The sequence below is a fragment of the Cynocephalus volans genome, chromosome 5 (genome assembly GCF_027409185.1).
Source record: "Cynocephalus volans isolate mCynVol1 chromosome 5, mCynVol1.pri, whole genome shotgun sequence".
In the NCBI taxonomy this organism is placed as follows: Eukaryota; Metazoa; Chordata; class Mammalia; order Dermoptera; family Cynocephalidae; genus Cynocephalus; species Cynocephalus volans.
The window spans coordinates 81,305,415-81,326,974 of record NC_084464.1 but is presented as its reverse complement, the minus strand read 5'-3'; the positions used below and the strand labels follow the sequence as shown (position 1 = coordinate 81,326,974).

Genomic DNA, 21,560 nt, shown 5'->3' with positions numbered 1-21,560 from the left:
GGTATGGGGGATACTGTGAGGAAGACAGCACATCGGAGGGTCGACCACTGAAAACGAAAGAGTAAAACCTTCATCTGCTGCGGGAACCTGCCACGTCAGGATAAGGTGAGTAAGCGCGCCCAATAATGGGACAAGAATTAAGTTGTCATGACGTCTACATAAGACAGTTACAAAAGGCTTTAAAGACGTGAGGAGTAAAGGTTAAAACAACTGATCTATTAAGATTTTTTGATTTCATGCAGAATCTTTGTCCTTGGTTCCCAGAAGAAGGGACTATTAATTATAAAATGTGGTCTCAAGTTGGAGACGCTTTACAAGATTTCTATGAGACTTTTGGGCCGGAAAAGGTCCCCGTTACTGCCTTCTCCTATTGGAATTTAATCAAGGACATGATTCAGGATAGGGAAAAATCCCCAGAAGTTTCAGAAACTGTGGCTCAGACAGAGAAAATATTAAAAGTCAGTTCCAAAACTGACCTCAGAAATTCCTCCCCGCTGCCTGGCGAGGATATAGACCTCATTTCATTAGAAGATGAAGGTGAAGGGGCCAAGGCTCCTGTTGTTAAATCTAAAAAGTCTAAAAAATATCCCTCATTAAAACTCCAGGGTAGAGAACATGTAGACAATCCTGACCCCTCAGAGGTTGATTGGGGCAAGTTGGAAAGGGAGACTGCTGAATACAATGAGCATGAAGGGGGCCTGTCCTTATCGCGCCCCCCCCCCTTACAATTTGGCCTCTGCTCCGGCGGTAATGGCTGCACTAGATTCCAAAGAAGAGCTTGAAAAGAAAATAAAACAGCTAGAAGAGCAAATAAAGTTAGAGGAAAAATTCCAGTGTTTGACCACCAAATTACAACAGTTAAGGTTAAGACAAGCCGAAGGGGCAGCTGGCAATCGCCCTCCCTCAGACCGTAAATGGGGGACCTCAGTAACAGAGTTCCCCCTTCACTTAGACGTGGGCAGGACTGGCCAGTTTGAGGCCTGCCCAGTGTCTGAAACCGTAAATGACCTGGGACAGGCTACTACCTATTCTAGGTTTGGGTATAATATTATGAAACAGTTAAAGGCCGCTATCTCCCAGTATGGCCCCACGGCACCATATACACTTGGTATATTGGAATCTGTAGCCGAGAGCTGGCTCACTCCTATTGATTGGAACACCCTCGTCAGAGCCACACTCACGGGGGGCGATTATTTACTCTGGAAGTCAGAGTATCATGAAAACTGCAAGGACACTGCTAGAAAAAACCTCCAGCTGATAAAGACATGGGGACTTGACATGTTAACCGGTTCCAGTGATTACTCTATCATAGAGGAGCGAAAACAACATGACCCCGTCTTTTTGCCCAAATCCAAACGGCTGCCTTAAAGGCCTAGAAAAGGCTCCCTGCTAAAGGGGACTCAGGTGCTTCACTCACTGGGGTAAAACAAGGGCCTCACGAGCCTTTTTCAGACTTTGTAAACAGATTAATGACAACAACAGAAAGAATACTGGGTAATGGTGATGATAATCTTGACTATGTAAAACAGCTGGCTTTTGAAAATGCCAACCCTGCCTTCCAGGCAGCCATTAGGCCTTGTAAAAATAAAACTGACCTTCAAGGGTATACTCGCCTTTGTTCAGACATTGGACCCTCTTATCAAAAAGGTTTGGCTATGGCAGCTGCTTTTAGCAGTCAGTCTGTAAAAGGCTTTCTGGCTAACCAAAATAAAAATACTAGGGGGTGTTTCAAATGTGGCAAATCTGGACATTTTGCAAAAAATTATCAAAATAGTCATAATAAAGAATCAACTAAAGCCCCGGGACTTTGCCCACGGTGTAAACGAGGAAAGCATTGGGCCAACGAGTGCAGATATAACACTGTGTTCAGGGAAATTCCTTGCCACCCCTTCAGGGAAACGGGAAGAGGGGCCAGCCCCCGGCCCCAAAACAAGTTTGTGGGGCAGTCAACTTTGTTCCCCCCATTACAGTATCACCCTATAGCCTTGCCTAAGGCCAGGGACGAGTTTAAACTCGACCCCCAGACCTCCAACATCCTTCAAACCACCCATAGCTTGCTTAATGCCTCCAATTTTAAACTTGCTCAGAACTGCTGGCTTTGCTTAAGAGTAGGACAGCCTCTCCCCCTTGCCTTCCCCACTTCGCTCTCCAATTACTCCTCTGAGGGACAGTGCTCCTTAACCCTTCCTTTACAGGTACAGCCTTTACAGTTTACTAATTCCTCTTGCTACCACACTCCCTCAGTTAACAATAGTTATGAAATTAATGTTGGCTTTGCCACATTCGCTCAGTGTTTGACAATTGTTAACATCTCTACTCCCCTGTGTGCTCAGAATGGCTTGGTCTTTGTTTGTGGGAACAATGAGGCTTATACCCAATTACCCACTAATTGGATGGGATTATGTGTTTTAGCTTCTCTCCTACCCGATGTAGATATTATACCTGGAGACGAGCCTGTCCCTGTCCCTTCCATTGATCACATAGCTGGGAGGGCCAAGAGAGCCGTACAGTTAATTCCCTTACTTGCTGGACTGGGGATTTCTGCCGCAGTTGCAACTGGAACTGCTGGCCTTAGCCATTCTATATCTCAATACATCAAATTGTCTACCCAATTAATCTCAGATATGCAAACTATTTCCCAAACTATACATGATCTTCAAGATCAATTAGACTCCTTGGCAGAAGTAACATTACAAAACAGAAGAGGCTTAGATTTACTAACTGCAGAACAGGGAGGTATCTGTTTAGCCATACAGGAAAAATGCTGCTTCTACACCAACAAGTCCGGTATAGTCAGAAACCGAATCAAACAGCTGCAAGAAGACCTGGAAAAGAGAAGAAAACAACTGGCAGAAAACCCCCTTTGGACTGGACTTAATGGATTCCTGCCTTATTTCTTACCCTTTTTAGGGCCGCTTGTGGGCTTGCTTCTTTTGCTTTCTTTGGGGCCCTTTTTACTTAATAAAGTCACAGCCTTTGTTAAACAACAAATTGAGGCTATTCAGGCAAGGCCTATACAGGTCCATTATCAATGCCTTGAGATGCAAGAACAAAGTGGGGCCTATATACCACTACATCCACCTTAACAAATACTGCCTCTGTGAGCTGAACTAGATAGCTAAAGATGGGTAAGAGGGTAAGTCCCCCGCACCACCCTAAAAAAAAGGCTGCCATTAATGGCAACCCATTTCTATGACTGGTACCATGCTCCGGATGGGTTACCCCAACCTAAGACAGGCACAGTTCCCAAGAGGTTCTCTTGGCTTGAAAAAATAAAAAAGGGGGGCCTGTCCAGGGCCAAAGAGCCTGGTCACAGCCTGCCCAGGGTCATGAAGCCCTGCCAATAGCCCTCTGGCACTAAAGATATAAATACTGTGACCTTTCCGCCCTTTTCTCCTTCCTACTGCTTGCACAGCCCTAGGTGTAGATAACGCTGCTGCATTGCTTTAGATAGCTGAAAAATGTTCCATTTCCCAGAAGGACTTGCTTGTGGTTTTTGCCGGAAAACATCTGCATACTTCCTTATCTGCTGATTCCCTCCTGCTGGCTATATAAGCTGTGCCCTTCTGGCTAATAAACGAGACTTGATCAGAATACTGTCTTGTCTCCATTTCTTGAGTCTCTTGTTCCCAACAACTCCCACTCCCCCCTCCAGGGTCTGCGTTGAATATCCCACGGGTCGTCGGGACAAATACTGTCTTTGGGGGAGGAGAGTTAGAAAAGTTTTCCAGTATTCAGGGACTTTTTCTTTGTGTTGTGACAAACAAATATATCCACAAAAAAAAATCTATACTATTTAGGGAGGCATAATAATAGAGAGGTCTCTATCACCTGGGAAGATTGGTTAAACTGAACCATTCCCACCTGTAGTTTTCAAGATGAGATTTTGACAAACCATTAGCATGGCTAACTAAAAAAAGAAGAGAGAAGATTCAAATAACAAAAATTAGAAATGAAAAAGGTGATATTATAACTGATACATCTGAAATAGAAGGAATCATTCTAGCCTACTATAAACAACTATACGCCAACAAATTTGAAAATCTGGAGGAAATGGATAAATTTCTGGACACACACAAGCTCCCAAAACTGAGCTAAGAAGATGTAGAGAATCTGAACAGACCAATAACAATAAAAGAGATTGAAGCTGTTATCAGAAGGCTCCCAACAAAGAAAAGCCCAGGACCAGATGAATTCACAGCAGAATTTTACCAAACATTCAAAGAGGAATTGACACCAATTCTCTACAAACTATTCCAAAAAATTGAAACAGAGGCAATTCTCCCAAACTCATTCTAAAAGCGAACATCACCCTGATACCAAAACAAGGTAAAGATACAACTAAAAAAGAAAACTACAGGCCGATATCCTTGATGAATATAGATGCAGAAATCTTCAATAAAATACTAGCTAACAGAATACAGCAACATATATGCAAAATTATACACCACGATCAAGTGGGATTCATCCCAGGGATGCAAGGTTGGTTCAACATATGCAAATCAATACATGTGATGCACCATATCAGTAAAATCAAACAGAAGGACCATATGATCATCTCTATAGATGCTGAAAAAGCATTTGATAAAATCCAACAGTCATTCATGACAAAGACCCTCTATAAGTTAGGTATAGATGGAAAGTATCTCAACATAATTAAAGCCATATATGATAAACCCACTGCCAATATCATCCTGAATGGGGAAAAGCTGAAAGCTTTTCCTTTAAGAACAGGAACTAGACAAGGATGCCCACTCTCACCACTCCTATTCAACATAGTGTTGGAAGTACTAGCCAGAGCAATCAGAGAACAGAAGGAAATAAAGGGCATCCAGATTGGAAAAGGTGAAGTCAAACTGTCCCTCTTTGCAGATGACATGATGCTATATATCGAACAGCCTAAAGCCTCTACAAAAAAAATCTTGGAGTTGATAAATGATTTCAGCAATGTTGCAGTATACAAAATCAACACACAAAAATCATAGCATTTCTATTCTCCAATAGTGAACATGCAGAAAGAGAAATCAAGAAAGCTTGCCCATTTACAATAGCCACCAAAAAAATAAGATACTTAGGAATTGAGTTAACCAAGGAGGTGAAAAATCTCTATAATGAGAACTACAAACCACTGCTGAGAGAAATTAAAGAGGATACAAGAAGAAGGAAAGATATCCCATGCTCTTGGATTAGAAGAATCAACATTGTGAAAATGTCCATACTACCCAAAGCGATATACAAATTCAATGCAATCCCATCAAAATTCCAATGACATTTACATGAAATAACAAAAGACCATGCATAGCCAAAGCAATTCTGAGCAAAAAAAATAAAGCTGGAGGCATAACACTACCTGACTTTAAACTATACTATAAAGCTGTAATAACCAAAACAGCATGGTACTGGCATAAAAACAGACACACTGATCAATGGAATAGAACAGAGAATCCAGAAATCAACCCACACACCTACAGCCATCTGATCTTTGACAAAAGCACCAACCCTATACACTGGGGAAGAGACTGCCTCTTCAGCAAATGGTGCTGTGATAACTGGATATCAATACTCAGGAGAATGAAACTAGACCCATACCTCTCACCATATACTAAAACCAACTCAAAATGGATTAAAGAATTAAATATACACCCTGAAACAATAAAACTTCTTAAAGAAAACATAGGAGAAACACTTCAGGAAGTAGGACTGGACAAAGACTTCATGAATATGACCCCAAAAGCATGGACAACCAAAGGAAAAATAAACAAATGGGATTATATCAAACTAAAAAGCTTCTGCACAGCAAAAGAAACAGTTAACAGAGTTAAAAGACAACCAACAGAGTGGAAGAAAATATTTGCAAAATATACATCTGACCAAGGATTAATATCCAGAATATACAAGGAACTAAAACAACTTTACAAGAAAAAAACAAGTAACCCAATTAAAAAATGGGCAAAAGAGCTAAATAGGTATTTCTCAAAGGAAGATATATGAATGGCCAACAAACATATCAAAAAATGCTCAACATCACTCAGCATTTGGGAAATGCAAGTCAAAACCACACTGAGATACCATCTCACCCCAGTTAGGATGGCTAAAATCCAAAAGACTTTGAACAATAAATGCTGGCGAGGTTGGGGAGAAAAAGGAACTCTCATACATTGTTGGTGGGACTGAACAATGGTGCAGCCTCTATGGAAAATGGTGTAGAGGTTCCTCAAACAATTGCAGATAGATCTACCGTATGACCCAGCTATCCCACTGCTGGGAATATACCCAGAGGAATGGAAATCATCAAGTCAAAGGTATACCTGTTCCCCAATGTTCATCGCAGCAGTCTTTACAATAGCCAAGAGTTGGAACCAGCCCAAATGTCCATCATCCGATGAGTGGATATGGAAAATGTGGTATATCTACACAATGGAATACTACTCTGCTATAAAAAAGAATGTAATACTGCCATTTGCAATGACATGGATGGACCTAGAGAGAATTATATTAAGTGAAACAAGTCAGGCACAGAAAAAGAAATATGACATGTTCTCACTTATTTGTGGGAGCAAAAAATAAATAAATAAATACACAAATAACTGGGGGGGAGGGAAGAAGACACAACAATTACAATTCCTTAAAGTTGATACAACAAGCAAACAGAAAGGACATTGTTGGGAGGGAGGGGGGAAAGACAGGAGGGAGGGAGGTTTCAGTAATTGGCCACAATAATCAACCACATTGTATATTGACAAAATAAAATAAAATTTAAAAAATAAATAAATAAAAATTTAAAAATTAGAATATAAAAATGGGATTTAAAAAGTAATTTACCTTTATTAAAATATTTTTTGAAATACTACTCTTCTTGCAGCTACAAGCAGGTACAAGAAATCTCTTTAGTAAGAAACTCGCTTTTGTTGAGAAAAGTCTTTAAGTTACCTTGGAATGAGAATCTCTGCAAAGCTTATCTGCTAATGCAAAGATTTTGGACAAAAAGGAATTTCGAGGACCCAGCGGAGATAGAAGGAAAGAAAGAAAATCATAGAAGTGGAAAATAAAGGTAAAGAGGAAGCCAAACAGTTGGCTGTCTTTGTTCGTTTCTGTTGCTGTAACAAAATACCTGAGACTGGGCAATTTATAAAGAACAGAACTTTATTTTATCACAGTTCTGGAAGGCAGAAAGACCAAGATCAAGGCACAGGCAGGTTCAGCTGTCTGGTGAGGGCTGCATCCTCCAGAAGGGAGCAACACTGTGTCTTCCCTCAGTGGATGAAGAAAGGGCAGGAAAGACAAACTCTTTCCACCAAGCCCTTTATAGGGGCACCTAATCCCATTCACAAGGGAGGAGCCCTCATGTCCTAATGCCCTTTTAAAAGCCCCACCTCTTAATACCATCACAGTGACAGCACCTGAATTTTGGAGGGGACACATTCAAACCATAGTAGGGGCTTATTTTTGGAAACTAGTAAACATTTATATCCATTTGACATGAAATAAAACAGACCTAACATAATAAAGCATTCAGAGATGGAGAAGACTGATCATAACAAGTAAAAACTGGGATATTGCTGACATTTTGGAAGACCTGGGACTTCCGCAAGCCATGGCATTAGTAGTTCAAGTCAAATTTATACATCTTGAATGAGGGAGGCCTCAACTGACAACTAGCTTATAAACAAAAATACATCAAAAATAAACATGAAGCCCAAATATTGCAAAGGAAAACTAAATCCCATAAAAGATCATTCTTTTAACCTCTAACCTTAACACTTAACGATTGTAGGGATGGGGAGCGTTCCTGTTCCAGTTCCCCCATTCTAAGGCATCCTATCTCTGGGATATACTTGTCGTGGTCCCAGTTCTCCCCAGGAATTCTTAGTGTTTTGCTTTGGCCCCTCCAGAGTTTTCACTCAACATCATGCTGTTGATGTCAGCTACTGGTTTAGAGAAAGGAGTTGAGGATGATCAAAATAATTATTTAAATTCTCATGGCATTACTATTTTTTTCTTCTTTCTCCATTTCTAGAAATCATCAGCCGCTCTTCCTGTCTAAAATTCCAGTCAGAAAGACCTGGCTGAAATGTAGACAAGGTTTAAGGCCCCACCACACTTGCCTGCTTATACAAACGGAGCTCCTGGAGTCCAGGGACTAACAGGCCCCCTCGAATAGCTACCTGAAAGACCTAAAATGAAGCGAAACACTGAGTATAGAGGATCACAGTGAGGGAAAAGACAAATGCAGAAAGAATGAGGAAACCATCTAGAAAGAGAATGACAGAAGACAGCTCAAGGTAATTGACACAGTATTATTCACATTTCACAGAGAAGCGAGCAAAACATAACTAGGATTCTGTTTTTAAGATATCGTGAACCTTATGTGATATGAATTAAATAGGGTCCCCCAACTTTCATGTATTAGAGGCATGGTCCCCACTGTGACACTGTTAAGAGGGTGGAAAATCCTATTATGGTAATTGAAAGGTGGGGCCTTGAAGAGGTGACTATATTCTGAGGAACACGCCCTATTGAATGTATTAATAATGGTAGTCATCAGCATGGTTCTGAGAGCTTTAAAAGGAGAGCATGGGAGAATCTCTCTGCTCTGTCATTCTGCTGAGCGAAACCCCTGGGTCACTGTCACCACCAAGAACTTCACCAGATGTATTGCCTGGACTTTGGACTTCCCAGCCTCAAGAACTGTAAGCAACAAATTTTTTCTTACAAATTACTCAGTTCCAGGTATTCTATTATAAGCAACAGAAACGGATTAGTACATTATAGCTTTCTCCGTTTGCTATTTTAAAGTTAACTATTATTTCCTTATTTTCTTTAGTATTACTAGTAAAATTCCTGTAAAGATGAAAAGATGTCTGAGCATTAATTTTGAAGACTAGGAAAAAACTAGAGAAGTTGTGTTTAGTTGCACAGTGGCTCTTGAAACAAAATAACCCAGATGGATCATAGTGGTGGCTTAAAAAGAATGCTAAGTTGGCCAAATCCTTGGGGAACTGTGTGAAGAAAAGAAAAACAGGGAGATAGAAGGTGATGAAAAACCAACTTAGGAAATAATTGACCCTAAAATTTTAATGGATAGAAAATCTTGTGATCTTAGCTTTTGATGACATGTGCTGAGAAGCACCTATAGAGATCCCTAAATATGGCAGTGGCCAAACAGAGAATCTGAATCAATCAATGCACCTGGCTCTGCCATTTGGAGTTTATAGTGAGTTAAATAATCATAGCTAGCTTTTGTTTCCTCATTCAAAAAAATAAAAATAACAGTGCCTACCTCAGAGGATTAACATAAGAACCTAATGAAACAATGTGTGTAAAAGAGCCTCATCAACTCCACTAATTCAGGGTGCTTCCCTGCTAGAAAGGCAGCATGATCCAGTGGGCAGCGCTGGCACTTACAGGAAAGGGCCATATGGATCTGCCATTATTAGCTGTGCAACCTGTCATACAGTCCTTCCCTTCTCCAAACATTCATTCCTCCTCTCTGTAACTTTGATTTCACAACCTCTTCATAGAGTTGTTGTTCAGAAATATTGGCACTTACCACAGTAGCTATAATCTAATAAGTACTCAGTAAACTTTAGTTCCCTTCCAGTAACTGGATCACTGGCCATGAAAACACCTCAGTAAACAACCTGAGCAAGCTTGCACTAGGCTCCTTCTGCCTTGCGTAGAGACTGGGCACATCATGACTTTCCTTTTTCCTTGTGAATTACCCCACACCTGAATTTAAATTTATATATTAGTTAAAATAATGCATCTCACCTTAAAATTCACCTACAGTTTGAAGTTCATGGCTAGGATATTGCATTATAATCCATACATAGCTATGTTCTTGAATTTAATGGCAAAAATGAAATAAAAGGAAAATCTATAGACCAAAGAATACTGCTATGGGAAAAAATAACTTAGTATTTGAAAAGAGTTTAATAATAGACTTGCAGTTTCTTTCTCTGTTTTTCCTTCCTGTCACTTACCCAAAGCTGTATCTGCAAGAGTTACTGATACCCAGACTCCCAAAAATCAAATTAAAAATACCCTAGAATCTTTGCTTTCTTCTTTTTATTTTTGAATCCCTTTCTCTTCTATTTTCAGAGATGCTGCCTTTCTTTCCTATGGCAGAGCCTCTTGCTTCAAAGGAAACTCATTTACCCTGGCCATTAACAGCCCCGCGAAATCAATGATTCGCTCTCCTCCTCTTTTGCAATGTTTCGATTCTTTGACTCACACAGGGACCTGCACCAAGATGTGGAAACTGCTCTTTCCCAGGTGAGATTAACCTGACTTCATCTTAAAGTCCTAACTGTGTCTGGCTGTTTGATGCTGCACATTTCTCACCTTTCTTCCTTCGTTAAAGCTGCAGGTTCTGTGCATTATTACAGAGATGGGGAAGCTGACACAGGAAGCACGTAACATATATTAGACTCCAAGACCTCTTGCTCAGTTCTGATTTCCTCTGTTTTATATGTGTCCCTGGGACAGATGCCTAGACAGAGTTTTTTCTTCCTAAAGGTTTTGGGAAAATTCTGCTATTAATCATCAATCCGTTCATTAAAAGAACTTGGTATAGCTAAAACCAGCAGAGTAGGGAAGCTCTGGCATATGAAGTTCTCCAAGAGCAGTTGTGGGATTACAATATAACAGCCACATATCTGTGTGCACATCTATTGCATCTAGCTCAAGACTTCCTGAGAGGGAGTAAAGACCCCCCAACTGCTGATGGAACCCACTTCCACAATCCCAGTCCAGTACGCTGCATAATGTAAGTGTTTAACACGGGTTTGTGAATGATGATTAAAATAATTCCTGATTCTGTGCCTGCATGAAGAGTATAGACTAAGCTTTTTTCTCTAACAGCAGTTCAAATCCATCCTCATACCTTTTCCACTAAGGCAACCTAGGAAGAAAGCCCCATCAGAGAGTCAGTTCCAGGACTTTAGAGAAACTGATTTTTTTTATTCCCTTTCTAAAATATTTAAGGGGATTTTACCAAGCCACAAAATGTAAAAGAAATTAATTCTGTAATCTATCATTACTGCTAAAAACAGACAAGGAAAATTCAACTGCAATAAAGGTTCAATTATTTGAATTTCATCTTTTTTCAAAATGAATATTCTTTTATATCAGACATCTGCAATTTAGCACTAATTTGCTCCCCAAAATAGCATCAGTTATAATACTTTAATCATAAAATGATAAAATACATTCACAAATTATTTAGTAGTATTTATAAATGTAAGAATTATAAACATATATAATTGGTAAAGTTCTTTATAGAAGAACTTCATAGTAATCCAATTATTATCAAGGCCATCATGGAAATACAAGGGTGCTTCAAAAGTTTGTGGAAACTTTTTGAAGTACCCTCACAAATATATAAATATATGTATAAAATGTATGTGTGTCTGCATGTAGAAGAGTTAGTGAATGTAGATAAATTGCTCCTTCCCCAGAATCATAAATATCTAGAGAAAAACTTTTTATATTGTATGTATCAGATTTCTGTTACTTATAACAGAATATCGGAAACCGAGTAATTTATAAAAAATAAAATAATTTTTTTCTTACAGTTTGAAAGCTAGAAATTCCAAGGTCCAGGGAACACATCTGGTGAGGGCTTTCTTCTTGGTAGAGAGTCTCTACAGAATCCTGTGGTGACTCAGGGTGTCACATGGTGAGGAGGGGGAAGAGCACTAGATAATGCACTCACTTGCTCACCTTATAAAGCTACCAGTCCACACTCATGATAACCCATTAAACCATTAACCCACTAGTCCATGAATGGATTAATCTATTCCTGAGAGCATAGTTCTCACAATCCAATCATCTCTTAAAGGCCCCACCTTTCAACACTGCCACATTGTGGATTAATCTTCCACATGAGCTTTGAGGGGACAAACATTCAACCTATATATCATTTTGTCTCTGCCTTTTGAATTTCCATGAGGGCCCATGATCATGTAAGTTCCACAAAAGAAGTCAACTAACCTTTTCTTTTATGTGGGTCCATCTAGTTTGCACCCAAGCATTTGTACTCACTTAAACATTCTACTAAGGGAAATGTTATTAATTCCTTCCATGGACCTTAAATTTGGAGATGAAAATCAAATGTGCTTCCTTCTCATATTGAGATACATAATGCCGCAATAAGCCTGACTCTCACCCCCTTACAAGCAAGGTGAGAGTAACAAATTTTCAATGGCAGGCAAAAATAGGCTAACCAGAGTGGTGTCTGAACATGGACAAAAGGCAAAATGTCCCCCAAACTGAGAAAGTATCTGGAGGCCAAAAAATGAAACAGGCAATTTCATGTGGCAAAGCAAATAATTTTATTAAAGGATAACTTACATACAGGATGACGAATTGGGCAGATGATTATTTAGAGGTGAATGCGAAGTTTTTCTGCACCACCTGCTGGCCTAGTTCTGGTTTGTATAGGCAGTTCATAGAAAGAAATGGGAAAAGCCAAAAGGAAGTTACTACTTAAGAAACAGGCAAACATAACTAACTCCAAATGTTGATGCAGGTGGCCAGGCCAGTTTCTCGCCACACCGTTACTTAATCATTAAGTTCCTTCTTTACAGTCAGCAGGTTGTTTGTATCTATTGTTCTAGCTATCTTACTCCTAGTTACTGTATAACTTTTATGGACAAATCTCACACAAAGGACATAGCACAAAGTTAGGGCTCACAACGGAGTCAGTTATGCTCACAATCTCACAAGTGGTCATCAAGAAATCTATAACTGGGATCGGCAGAATAGAATCTGTGCAGCATTGTGTAGGAGCTGGGTCCTACTGAAGAGGTGATCATTAACTATTTAGGAATTACTAAATCAGCCATTATGAAAGTATTTATACCATGAAAATGGGCAAATGCTGCAAGTCTGGCCTTTTGTTTTTATCATGGTTATTATTGTTGTGATTGTTGAGAGAGACAGTTTACCAGCATACCACTGCATGTAGTGCAGCAGCAGCAATCCAGACGTGAGCATTCTAGTAAGGGAACCAGGACAGCAATTACTTCAGTGAAGTGCCACCACACTGTAGTTAAGGCCTTTCATCCTGGATTGTTCTAGTCTACTCACTTGACCCCAACCAAAATACTTTATTAACCATTGTCTAGGTAAGTTTGCAACTAACATATTAAGGTTTGTTTTGACAGTAAAGAATATAATGTACACATTTTATAAGGGTTACAATAAGCATCTGTATAGTAATGCAAGTCTATTTTTAAAGTTTCAGTATCTTAGTTATATTTCTTCTGTGTTTATTTCCTACAACAAAAGTATTTTCTATTAAAATGAAAATGAGTAACGGTATTTTACTTCCACCACACAAAGATTCACTAAACCTATTAAAATGGTAATCATTATTACTGTTTTTGAGTACCTACTATGTACAAGATACTTTTTTATGACATTGATACTTCCACCTTATGAGTTAGATTAATATTTCCATTTTATAGTAGAAAACTGAGGCCTAGAGAGTTTAAATAACTTACCTAAAGTTTCAGAACAGGTAATAGTTCAAGCTATGATTAGAATTCTGACTCCAGCACTTATTCTTTTAAACACTGTATTTTATTTTGTGCATACACGGTTCTCATGTATTCAGGCACACACACTGTTTCTTTTCACCAGCGTAAATCTTCAGAATTGTCTGCTAAACTAACCATAATTATTGACATACTTATTAATTATTAATGACATGCTAATAATTATTATTGACTGATGTAAATCATTGGTCATTTGTATTGACAGCCTTTTGAGAGTTTATGCTAAGTGGAGTTGTTGACTTTAATTCACCCATTAACTAGATATATTTGGTATCAAAATTGCCACAATATTAAATACATGCAAACTCCTTCATTATATATTTATACCACAATCTAAAATTTTTCCTGCCTTTCACATCAACTCCACTCTCTGTAATAAAATTTCAGTTGGTGCCAATGACTCCATATACTAAGTAAATTCCTTTTAAATTGAACATTTCCATTGACCCAAAACAATATAAAAAGCCCCTAAGCCTATACTTTCCTGTTGGTTTTTATATCTAAAACTTGGATCTTAGTATTTAATGTGGAATATTAATCTGATTCTATAATCCATATAGCAATTTTATCCCCATCTTTATCAGTAAGAGAGATATCTACACATTTAGAATGAAAAGTGTTTTTGGAAATAACGCCAAGATACGAACATAGCTGATAGAATTCCACAACAGCAATTGACAGAAAAATATCTTTTACTTTCTGAAACTGACATATCTAATAGTTCCTGGTATGTTTTTAAATGTCATATAAATGTTAGAGAAGAAAAATTTTAAATCTTGGGGACGTCACTGAAAGTACAACCTTATAATAATCCCATTGTGAGAAGAGAGATGACACGCATTTCAGGGACATTATTAAAGCTGTGCGCAGACTTACTATTGGTTCACAAACTGTTCATTAGCACTTCACCTAAATCCTGAGTTCTCTTGAAATTGGAAGACCCTTACCCTGATCATTTATTTTCAAATAATTCCAAAAGGAGAATTTTATTAGATGATTTTTATGGATGAATAAGAGAGTTTAGAGGGCTATCAGCAACTGCTCTCTAGCTCAGTCATTTTTTATACCTTCAAGAATAACATAATTTGACTCAACTTCACCTTCATTTTCAGTGAGAAATAATTAGTTATCTCACACATGCAAGGAAAAATTGTATTAAAAATGCAATTAGTTTGCTCAATTGGGATTACCTCCCTAGATGTAATGGTGCATTACCATAAAACCATGTACATTCTAATCAGAAGCTTTTCGAATATTATGAGAAAATATATTTATTTTATTAAGAAGGAGGTGAATTTGAAACTCTATGTTGTCCACTTAGATTAGCTATGCATTTCTCCTGATAACAACATAACTTTCTAGTGTTCATTGATTTCCCACAAGAAATTATACATGCAGCTTGCTGAGGAATAGTATTATCTTTGTTTTGCATTAGAACAACTTAAGAGTTTACAAAAGATTATTTCTAAGGCCCCTCCAGAGCTAAATTTCAGTGACCCTATGTTTATATTGCATGAATTTCCACATTTATTCTGAATTACCCCACAAAAAAAAGCTTTGTATTTTTCTTCTAACATTTTCCTGTTCTTAAGTGATAGCAATATTTCATTTTGCTCTTTTTCTAACTAGTTTAACAATGAGTCTTATGTTAATGACACCTGTTCTTAAATAATTATTTTCATAAACAGTGGCCTGATCTTCCTGCTCAGCAAATGCACGTCTGCATCTGTGAAAGCACAATCGTTGCCACAGCAACAGAGGTGGCCAACAAGGAGAAGAGGCAAAGCTTTTATATAACATCAAGTAGAAACAGCATGTAAGTTCTTAAAGTTGTTATTCAAATTAGATTTCGTGATCCATTTCAAGAAGAGAGAAAGAAGTGTGTAACTTTCCAATTTTTTTTCTGTCTTATAGGTTAATTGCTCCAGGAAAATATTTCTGTACAAGATGAAATAATTCAATTCGAATTCAATTTTTATAAGCTTAATTGGCATATGTAACACGGCTTGACACTGAATGTAAAAGAGAAGTGATATAACAACAGATGTGAGTGTTCAGTAAAAACAGACCAATTCAAATTACTCTCTGGTAACCAGAACCTAATTTCATCCACTTTGTTCAAATTTGTGGGGTGGTAAGAAGGAAAGATTTCATGTAGATGTGTATCTCTATTGTCATCACATACTGCCCCCAACATTAGAGCCCAGCATGGCAAGCTTGTGTGTAGGCAAAACTAAAAATGATGTGGCGATCTCACTAGGCACACAGGTGAGGGCCCTTCACCATATGGCTGAAGTAGCTTTTCCTGCAGTTGGCTTTTCCCCACTCTCTTAGATTCCCAAGGATTCTGAAGTCTTTGATAAGAATAGGTAAGAGTCAAGGCCAGAGTCTATATAAAATGACAACAAGCTGTCTTTGGAAAGGTGGGTTGAAAAACTAAATATAAAATAAAAATAAAAGAACCAGGTGTGTGTCACTGAGCCGTTGCAGAGAGGCAGAGGTGATAGGCAATTGGAAAAAGAGGTGCAGAAATCAAGGAAAGGAGCAATTATGAACTATGAAGAGGAGCAGGAGTGTTCAACACCCTTGAAGTCAGTTCTATAAAGAATGAATAGAACAGCATGTACCAGAGTCATTTAATGTTGGGCAATACAGTAGGTAAAGGAAACTGTACAGTTTACACAACTCAGAGCCTTAGAAGAATATAAGTAAATTTCACCCACACACTAATCCCAAAGTCTCACAGCCAAAGTTATGAGTTACCACAATCAAACATTGTGTTTCCTTGCCCTGAGATAGTAAAAGCAAGTCAGTTAGTGTCTGGGCACTACTGATTGTTTTTACAGAGCTGTTGGTCCCCCGTGGTTAACTAACTTTTACCTCTGTGTGGACATCCTGTGGGGGGTGTGTGTGTGTGTGTGTGTGTGTGTGTGTGTGTGTGTGTGTGTGTGTGTGTGTGTGTGTGTGTGTGTGTGTGTGTGTGTGTGTGTGTAACAGACTTTATTTTTTAGAGCAGTTTTAAGTTCATGGAAAAATTGAGTGGAAAGTAGAGATTTCCAATATGTCCCTTCCCCCCCACACATCCATAGCCTCCCCCACTGTCAACAGCCCCCACTAGAGTGGTATATTTGCTACAATCGATGAACCAACATTGATACATCATTATCACCCAAAGTCCATAGCTTACATTAGGGTTCACTCATGTCATGGTACATTCCATGGGTTGGGACAAATGTATTATGACATGTATCTGCCTTTATAGTACCATACAGAGTGGTTTTGAGATAGGAGGTGCTCAGTACCCCTGGGATCAGGTTTCAGGCCACTCCTCTGAGTTTCAGGCCACTCCCCTCGGTCTCAAACCACTTCCCTAGGTCTCAAGCCCTGCCTCCAAGTCCTAATCTACAGTGGCCTGTAGCACTTATTTTCAGCACCAGCATGTGGAGATTGAGACTACAGGAGGCAGATTTGTGTAATCTCACTGGCCAAGCATGCTCAGTAAGTGACTTCCCACTGGAGGCACTAGACAGCACCTAGAATATTCCAAGTGTATTTGGTGCATGTGTTGGAATTTGACCAATGAGCATGCTCTATAAGAGACCAACTGAGCATGTGCAAGACTAGATTACATAACTGGCAACCACCCCCTTTTGTCAAATATCATTACATAGCGTGAATATGTATAGATAGCCAAACTATAGAAGGTAAATCCAGGGCCGGCCGCATGGCGCACTCGTGAGAGTGCACCGCTTGGGAGCGCAGCGGCGCTCCTGCCGCGGGTTCGGATCCTATATAGGAATGGCTGGTGCACTCACTGGCTGAGCGCAGTTCCAGGAGACACCGAGCCAAGGGTTGTGATCCCCTTACCGGTCACAAAAAGACAAAAAAAAAAAAAAAAAAAGAAGGCAAATCCAGGCCTGGAACCAGCCCACACTTCACCTTTGAGGTGCATATATCTTATTTTCTGTGTTAAACTTGCCTTCAGCAAGCTACTGTTCACTCTGAAACCAGTCTGCACTTTGTCTGTATAGTGTGTATTTCTTACTTTTGTATTCAACTTGCTGTAGCTGCCATTCAGTCTCTGGAGCTAGGCCGCACTTGCCCTGCGAAGTTTGTATTTCTTATTCTGTGTTCACTTTCTACTGTGACTCTGCTCTTGAATTTGATCCTGCAGTGGAGTCAAGAACCTGATAGAGGAGAGGGTGGGTTGAGGTTAGCCATCGACCTCCCCAGACCCTCTTCTCTGGTATCATCTTCACTGCCCTAAAAATCCTCTGTGTTCTACCTATTTATCCCTCTTTCCCCCCAACCCCTGGAAACAACTGATTTGTTTACTGTCTCCATGGTTTTATCTTTTCCAAAATGTCATATAGTCAGAATCATACAGTATGTAGCCTCTTTAGATTGACTGCTTTCACTTAGTAATATGCATTTACGTTTCCTCCATGTCTTTTCATGACTTGACAGATCAGTTCTTTTTAGCACTGAATAACACCCCATTGTCTGGATGTACCAGTTTCTTTACCCATTTACCTTCTGAAAGACATGTTGGTTGCTTCCAAGTTTTGGCAATTACAAATAAAGCTGCTATAAACATATGTATGCAGGTTTTTTTGTGGACATAAGTTTTCAGCTCCTGTGGGTAAATACTAAAGAGCATGATTGCTGGATCATATGATAAGTGTGTGTTTAGTTTTGTAAGAAACCACCAAACTGTCTTCCAAAGTGACTCTACTATTTTGCATTCCCATTAACAATGAATGAGAGTTTCTGTTACTCCACATTCTCACCAGCATTCAGTGTCGTACTGTTCTGGATTTTGGCGATTCTAACAGGTGTGTAATGGTATCTGGTTGTTTTTTTAATTTGCATTTCCCTGATAACATATGATATGAAACGTATTTTCATATGCTTATTTGCCATCTGTATATCTTCTTTGACATCCTATGGTTTTTTGTTTTGGGGGATTTTTGTGTGTTGAATGTCTATCAATGGATTGCACCTGAGGTCCCATCCTGAGCCTAAACAAGATAGACTGAAATCTATAACCTTGCAGCAGTAAAGAGCCCCCTGGAATTGTAGCCATCCCAGAGGAGAAAAGCTTGTTCAGGCACAAAGCTCCTTGGTCATCAGGAAAAGAGGTAGATTCTGAAGACAGCCTGGAGTCTCACTCCAACGGGTCTTCAGGCCCCTGGAAACTCCTGCCTGCATTAAGTTCCTACTGTGCACTAGGCTTAGTTCTGAGGATGCAGAGTGAGCAAGATGAGGATGGCTACTGAACTATTAAAACATAAAATCTGACACAGAAGCCAGGCACTACACAGCAAGCTACAAGGGAGATCGATGTGTGAGAAACTGCAGCGTGCTGTAAGAGCATTCAACAGGGAGGCTGCTATGGTCTGAATGTTGGCATCCCCCCAGAATTTATATATTGAAACCTAATATCCAATGTGATAGTACTGAGAAGTGAGGACTTTGGGAAGTGATTAAGTGATGAGGACTCCACTCTCATAAATAATGTGTATTATAAAGTGCAGAGATCAAAAAAGTCACTGAGATAGCCTCTCAAAAGAGGTTTGAATTTGACCTGAAAGAGAACAGAAGGGCATTTGGAACAAGAGAAAATTTAGGCAGCAAAAATGCTTCTCTGAAGAAGAGCAGGGCAGTCATGTGGGTGAAACCAGAAATTTATACTGAAAAGAAAGAGAAGAGGTATGTGGGAAAATATGTTGGAGCCATGGTTTGTATTGCTCTAAAAGGAGGTAAGTCAAGGCATATTGATGGGCAGGTGTAGACGTATCAGCAATCTCACCTAAGGAATAAGAAGAGATAAATTTGAACCTCATACAACACTGATAAATTGTAGTTTTAATTTCATATATATAATATGGAATACAAGGGTACTTGAAAAAACTTATGGAAAAAATGCAATTAAAAGACAATACTAATCTTTCCATAAACTTTTCGAAGACCCCTCGTGTGTGTGTGTGTGTGTATGTGTGTGTAGCCATATGTCCCAAGGCACAAACATTTTCCTGTCTAAAGAAAGGACATGTTAGAACTTATTTTAGAAAAGTTATTATTTCAGCATAATCAGACTAAATCTCTTTTCAGATAATGAGACTAAGTGAGATGTCTATTTTTGAAAATGTAACTCTTCCCTGCCAAAAAGCTCCCTGAAATCCTGTAATTAGTATCCATGCAATAACTTCTATACACATCATGTTAAAAAGTAAAGAACATATGTAAAGTTCTTCTTTTGTACCACAATTTAACTTTGGGGAAGAGAATTTTTTTGAATAGCGGTACATACTTTTATGTCACTTTTCCTGAAATTCTATCTGAAAGAGTTTGTTTTCTGACTGTATTTAACAAAAGGCAAGTTAAAATGGGTGCTGGGAATGGTTAAATTTATTCTTGTTTTGAATTTCCACAAGAAGACCTCAATTTCATATTTTTTTTAAATTACAGTAACACCCTATTCCAGCAATAAAAAGAATGAAAGGAGTGAAAGAAGGTGCTGCATTCTACAGTTTACTTATTTTCTTTTTATCTTTAATATTCATGTATTATACAAGACCCAGCTATGTCATAAGATACATATTTATGTTTCTGATTAAAGGTATAAAAATATCCACATATAAATTATTCATGTAATATAATTAGACCTCCTCAATATTTTTATCTTGTCCCATGAAGGATTCCCTGTATTTTTATTCCACTGTATTTAACATTAACCAAATTCCTTCAACTTTAGGCAATATTGTTCTACAAATTATACACATTAGACAGGAAAAATTACAGGAGGTGGCAGGTGAGCAAAAGCACTTTACAAACTATCATTCATTCATTCTTTCAATTTGTTAGTACACATCTTAATATTATTTTTTCCACATATGAAAATTAAGTTTCCCAATACCATAGATGAGCTTTGTCAAAGTCACAAACTATGCTAAAACAAGCTCTCTGTTACCCTTTGGATCTGAATAGCACACCCAAATGACTTCATTTGTCATCCAGATGCTACTGTTTAAGTTAAGAAGTATGAATCATAATCAGTAGCAGCTAAAATTACATAATTCCTACAAAAATAATTTTTCCCTTTGGTTATCCCACTTGGACATTGGCCACCTCTATTTCACTCATAAGGATGAATCTCCATTAGATTTAGAGTGAAGCAAATGGAACAATTATGGCCTGAAAGCTCTGACTTAGCGGGGCCTCAATGAATATGGCCTCATTCCATATTTCACTACTTCCAGTATAAGGAGGCACACACCTTCTTCAAAACATAAAGAGTATCCATCATGTTACTAAGCTCACTTTTATAAAGTCTTAAACAATTAATGAATTATTTGGAGAGATTTAACAAATAATTTTATGAGCCCTTACTTTGTGCCATAAATAGTGCCGAGGCATGCCTTACCTGTAACCCAATTTTATTTCACAACAATCTGAACTATTTTGACTTCTAGAGGTTAACACACAGGTTCTCTAGCCAGGACTGCCTTAAGTAGGTATGTGTTACTTTTACCAATACGTTACACTCCCAGGGGGAATCTATTCAAATTCTCTACCTCTTTTTTACTACCTATGCCCAATAGCTAGTGTATGATAAGATAAGACCTTCCTGCGTAACAATGTTCTAAGTGTTTTAAAACACCCCTTTTTCCCTTGTGCATTTTTACCTTATTTTAATTTTTAATTTTACTTTATGGCTTTATGGGGCTATAATTAATATACAATAAACTGAACATATTTGAAGGGTGCAATTTGATAAACTTTAACATATGTATACACCTATTAAGCCATCACTATAATCCAGATAATCCCCCAAATTTTCATCCCAAAAAGTTTTCTCATCTCCTTTGTAATTCCTCCCTCCTGTATCTTTCTACCCTGTTCTCATCCCCATCTCAGACACCACTAATCTGCTGTCTGTCCATATACATTAGTTTGTATTTTCTAGAATTATGTACGAATAGAATCATACACTAT

At 38.5% G+C, this 21,560-nt stretch overlaps 1 protein-coding gene across 1 annotated transcript; it reads left to right on the top strand.

The window, feature by feature from the left end:
• Nucleotides 1–287: 287 nt before the first annotated feature.
• LOC134379089 (syncytin-1-like) lies at nucleotides 288–3,086 on the top strand. Its single transcript, XM_063098332.1, has 2 exons — nucleotides 288–458; nucleotides 1,935–3,086. The coding sequence occupies exons 1-2, from the start codon at nucleotides 288–290 to the stop codon at nucleotides 3,084–3,086; spliced, it is 1,323 nt and encodes a 440-aa protein (XP_062954402.1).
• Nucleotides 3,087–21,560: the final 18,474 nt, after the last annotated feature.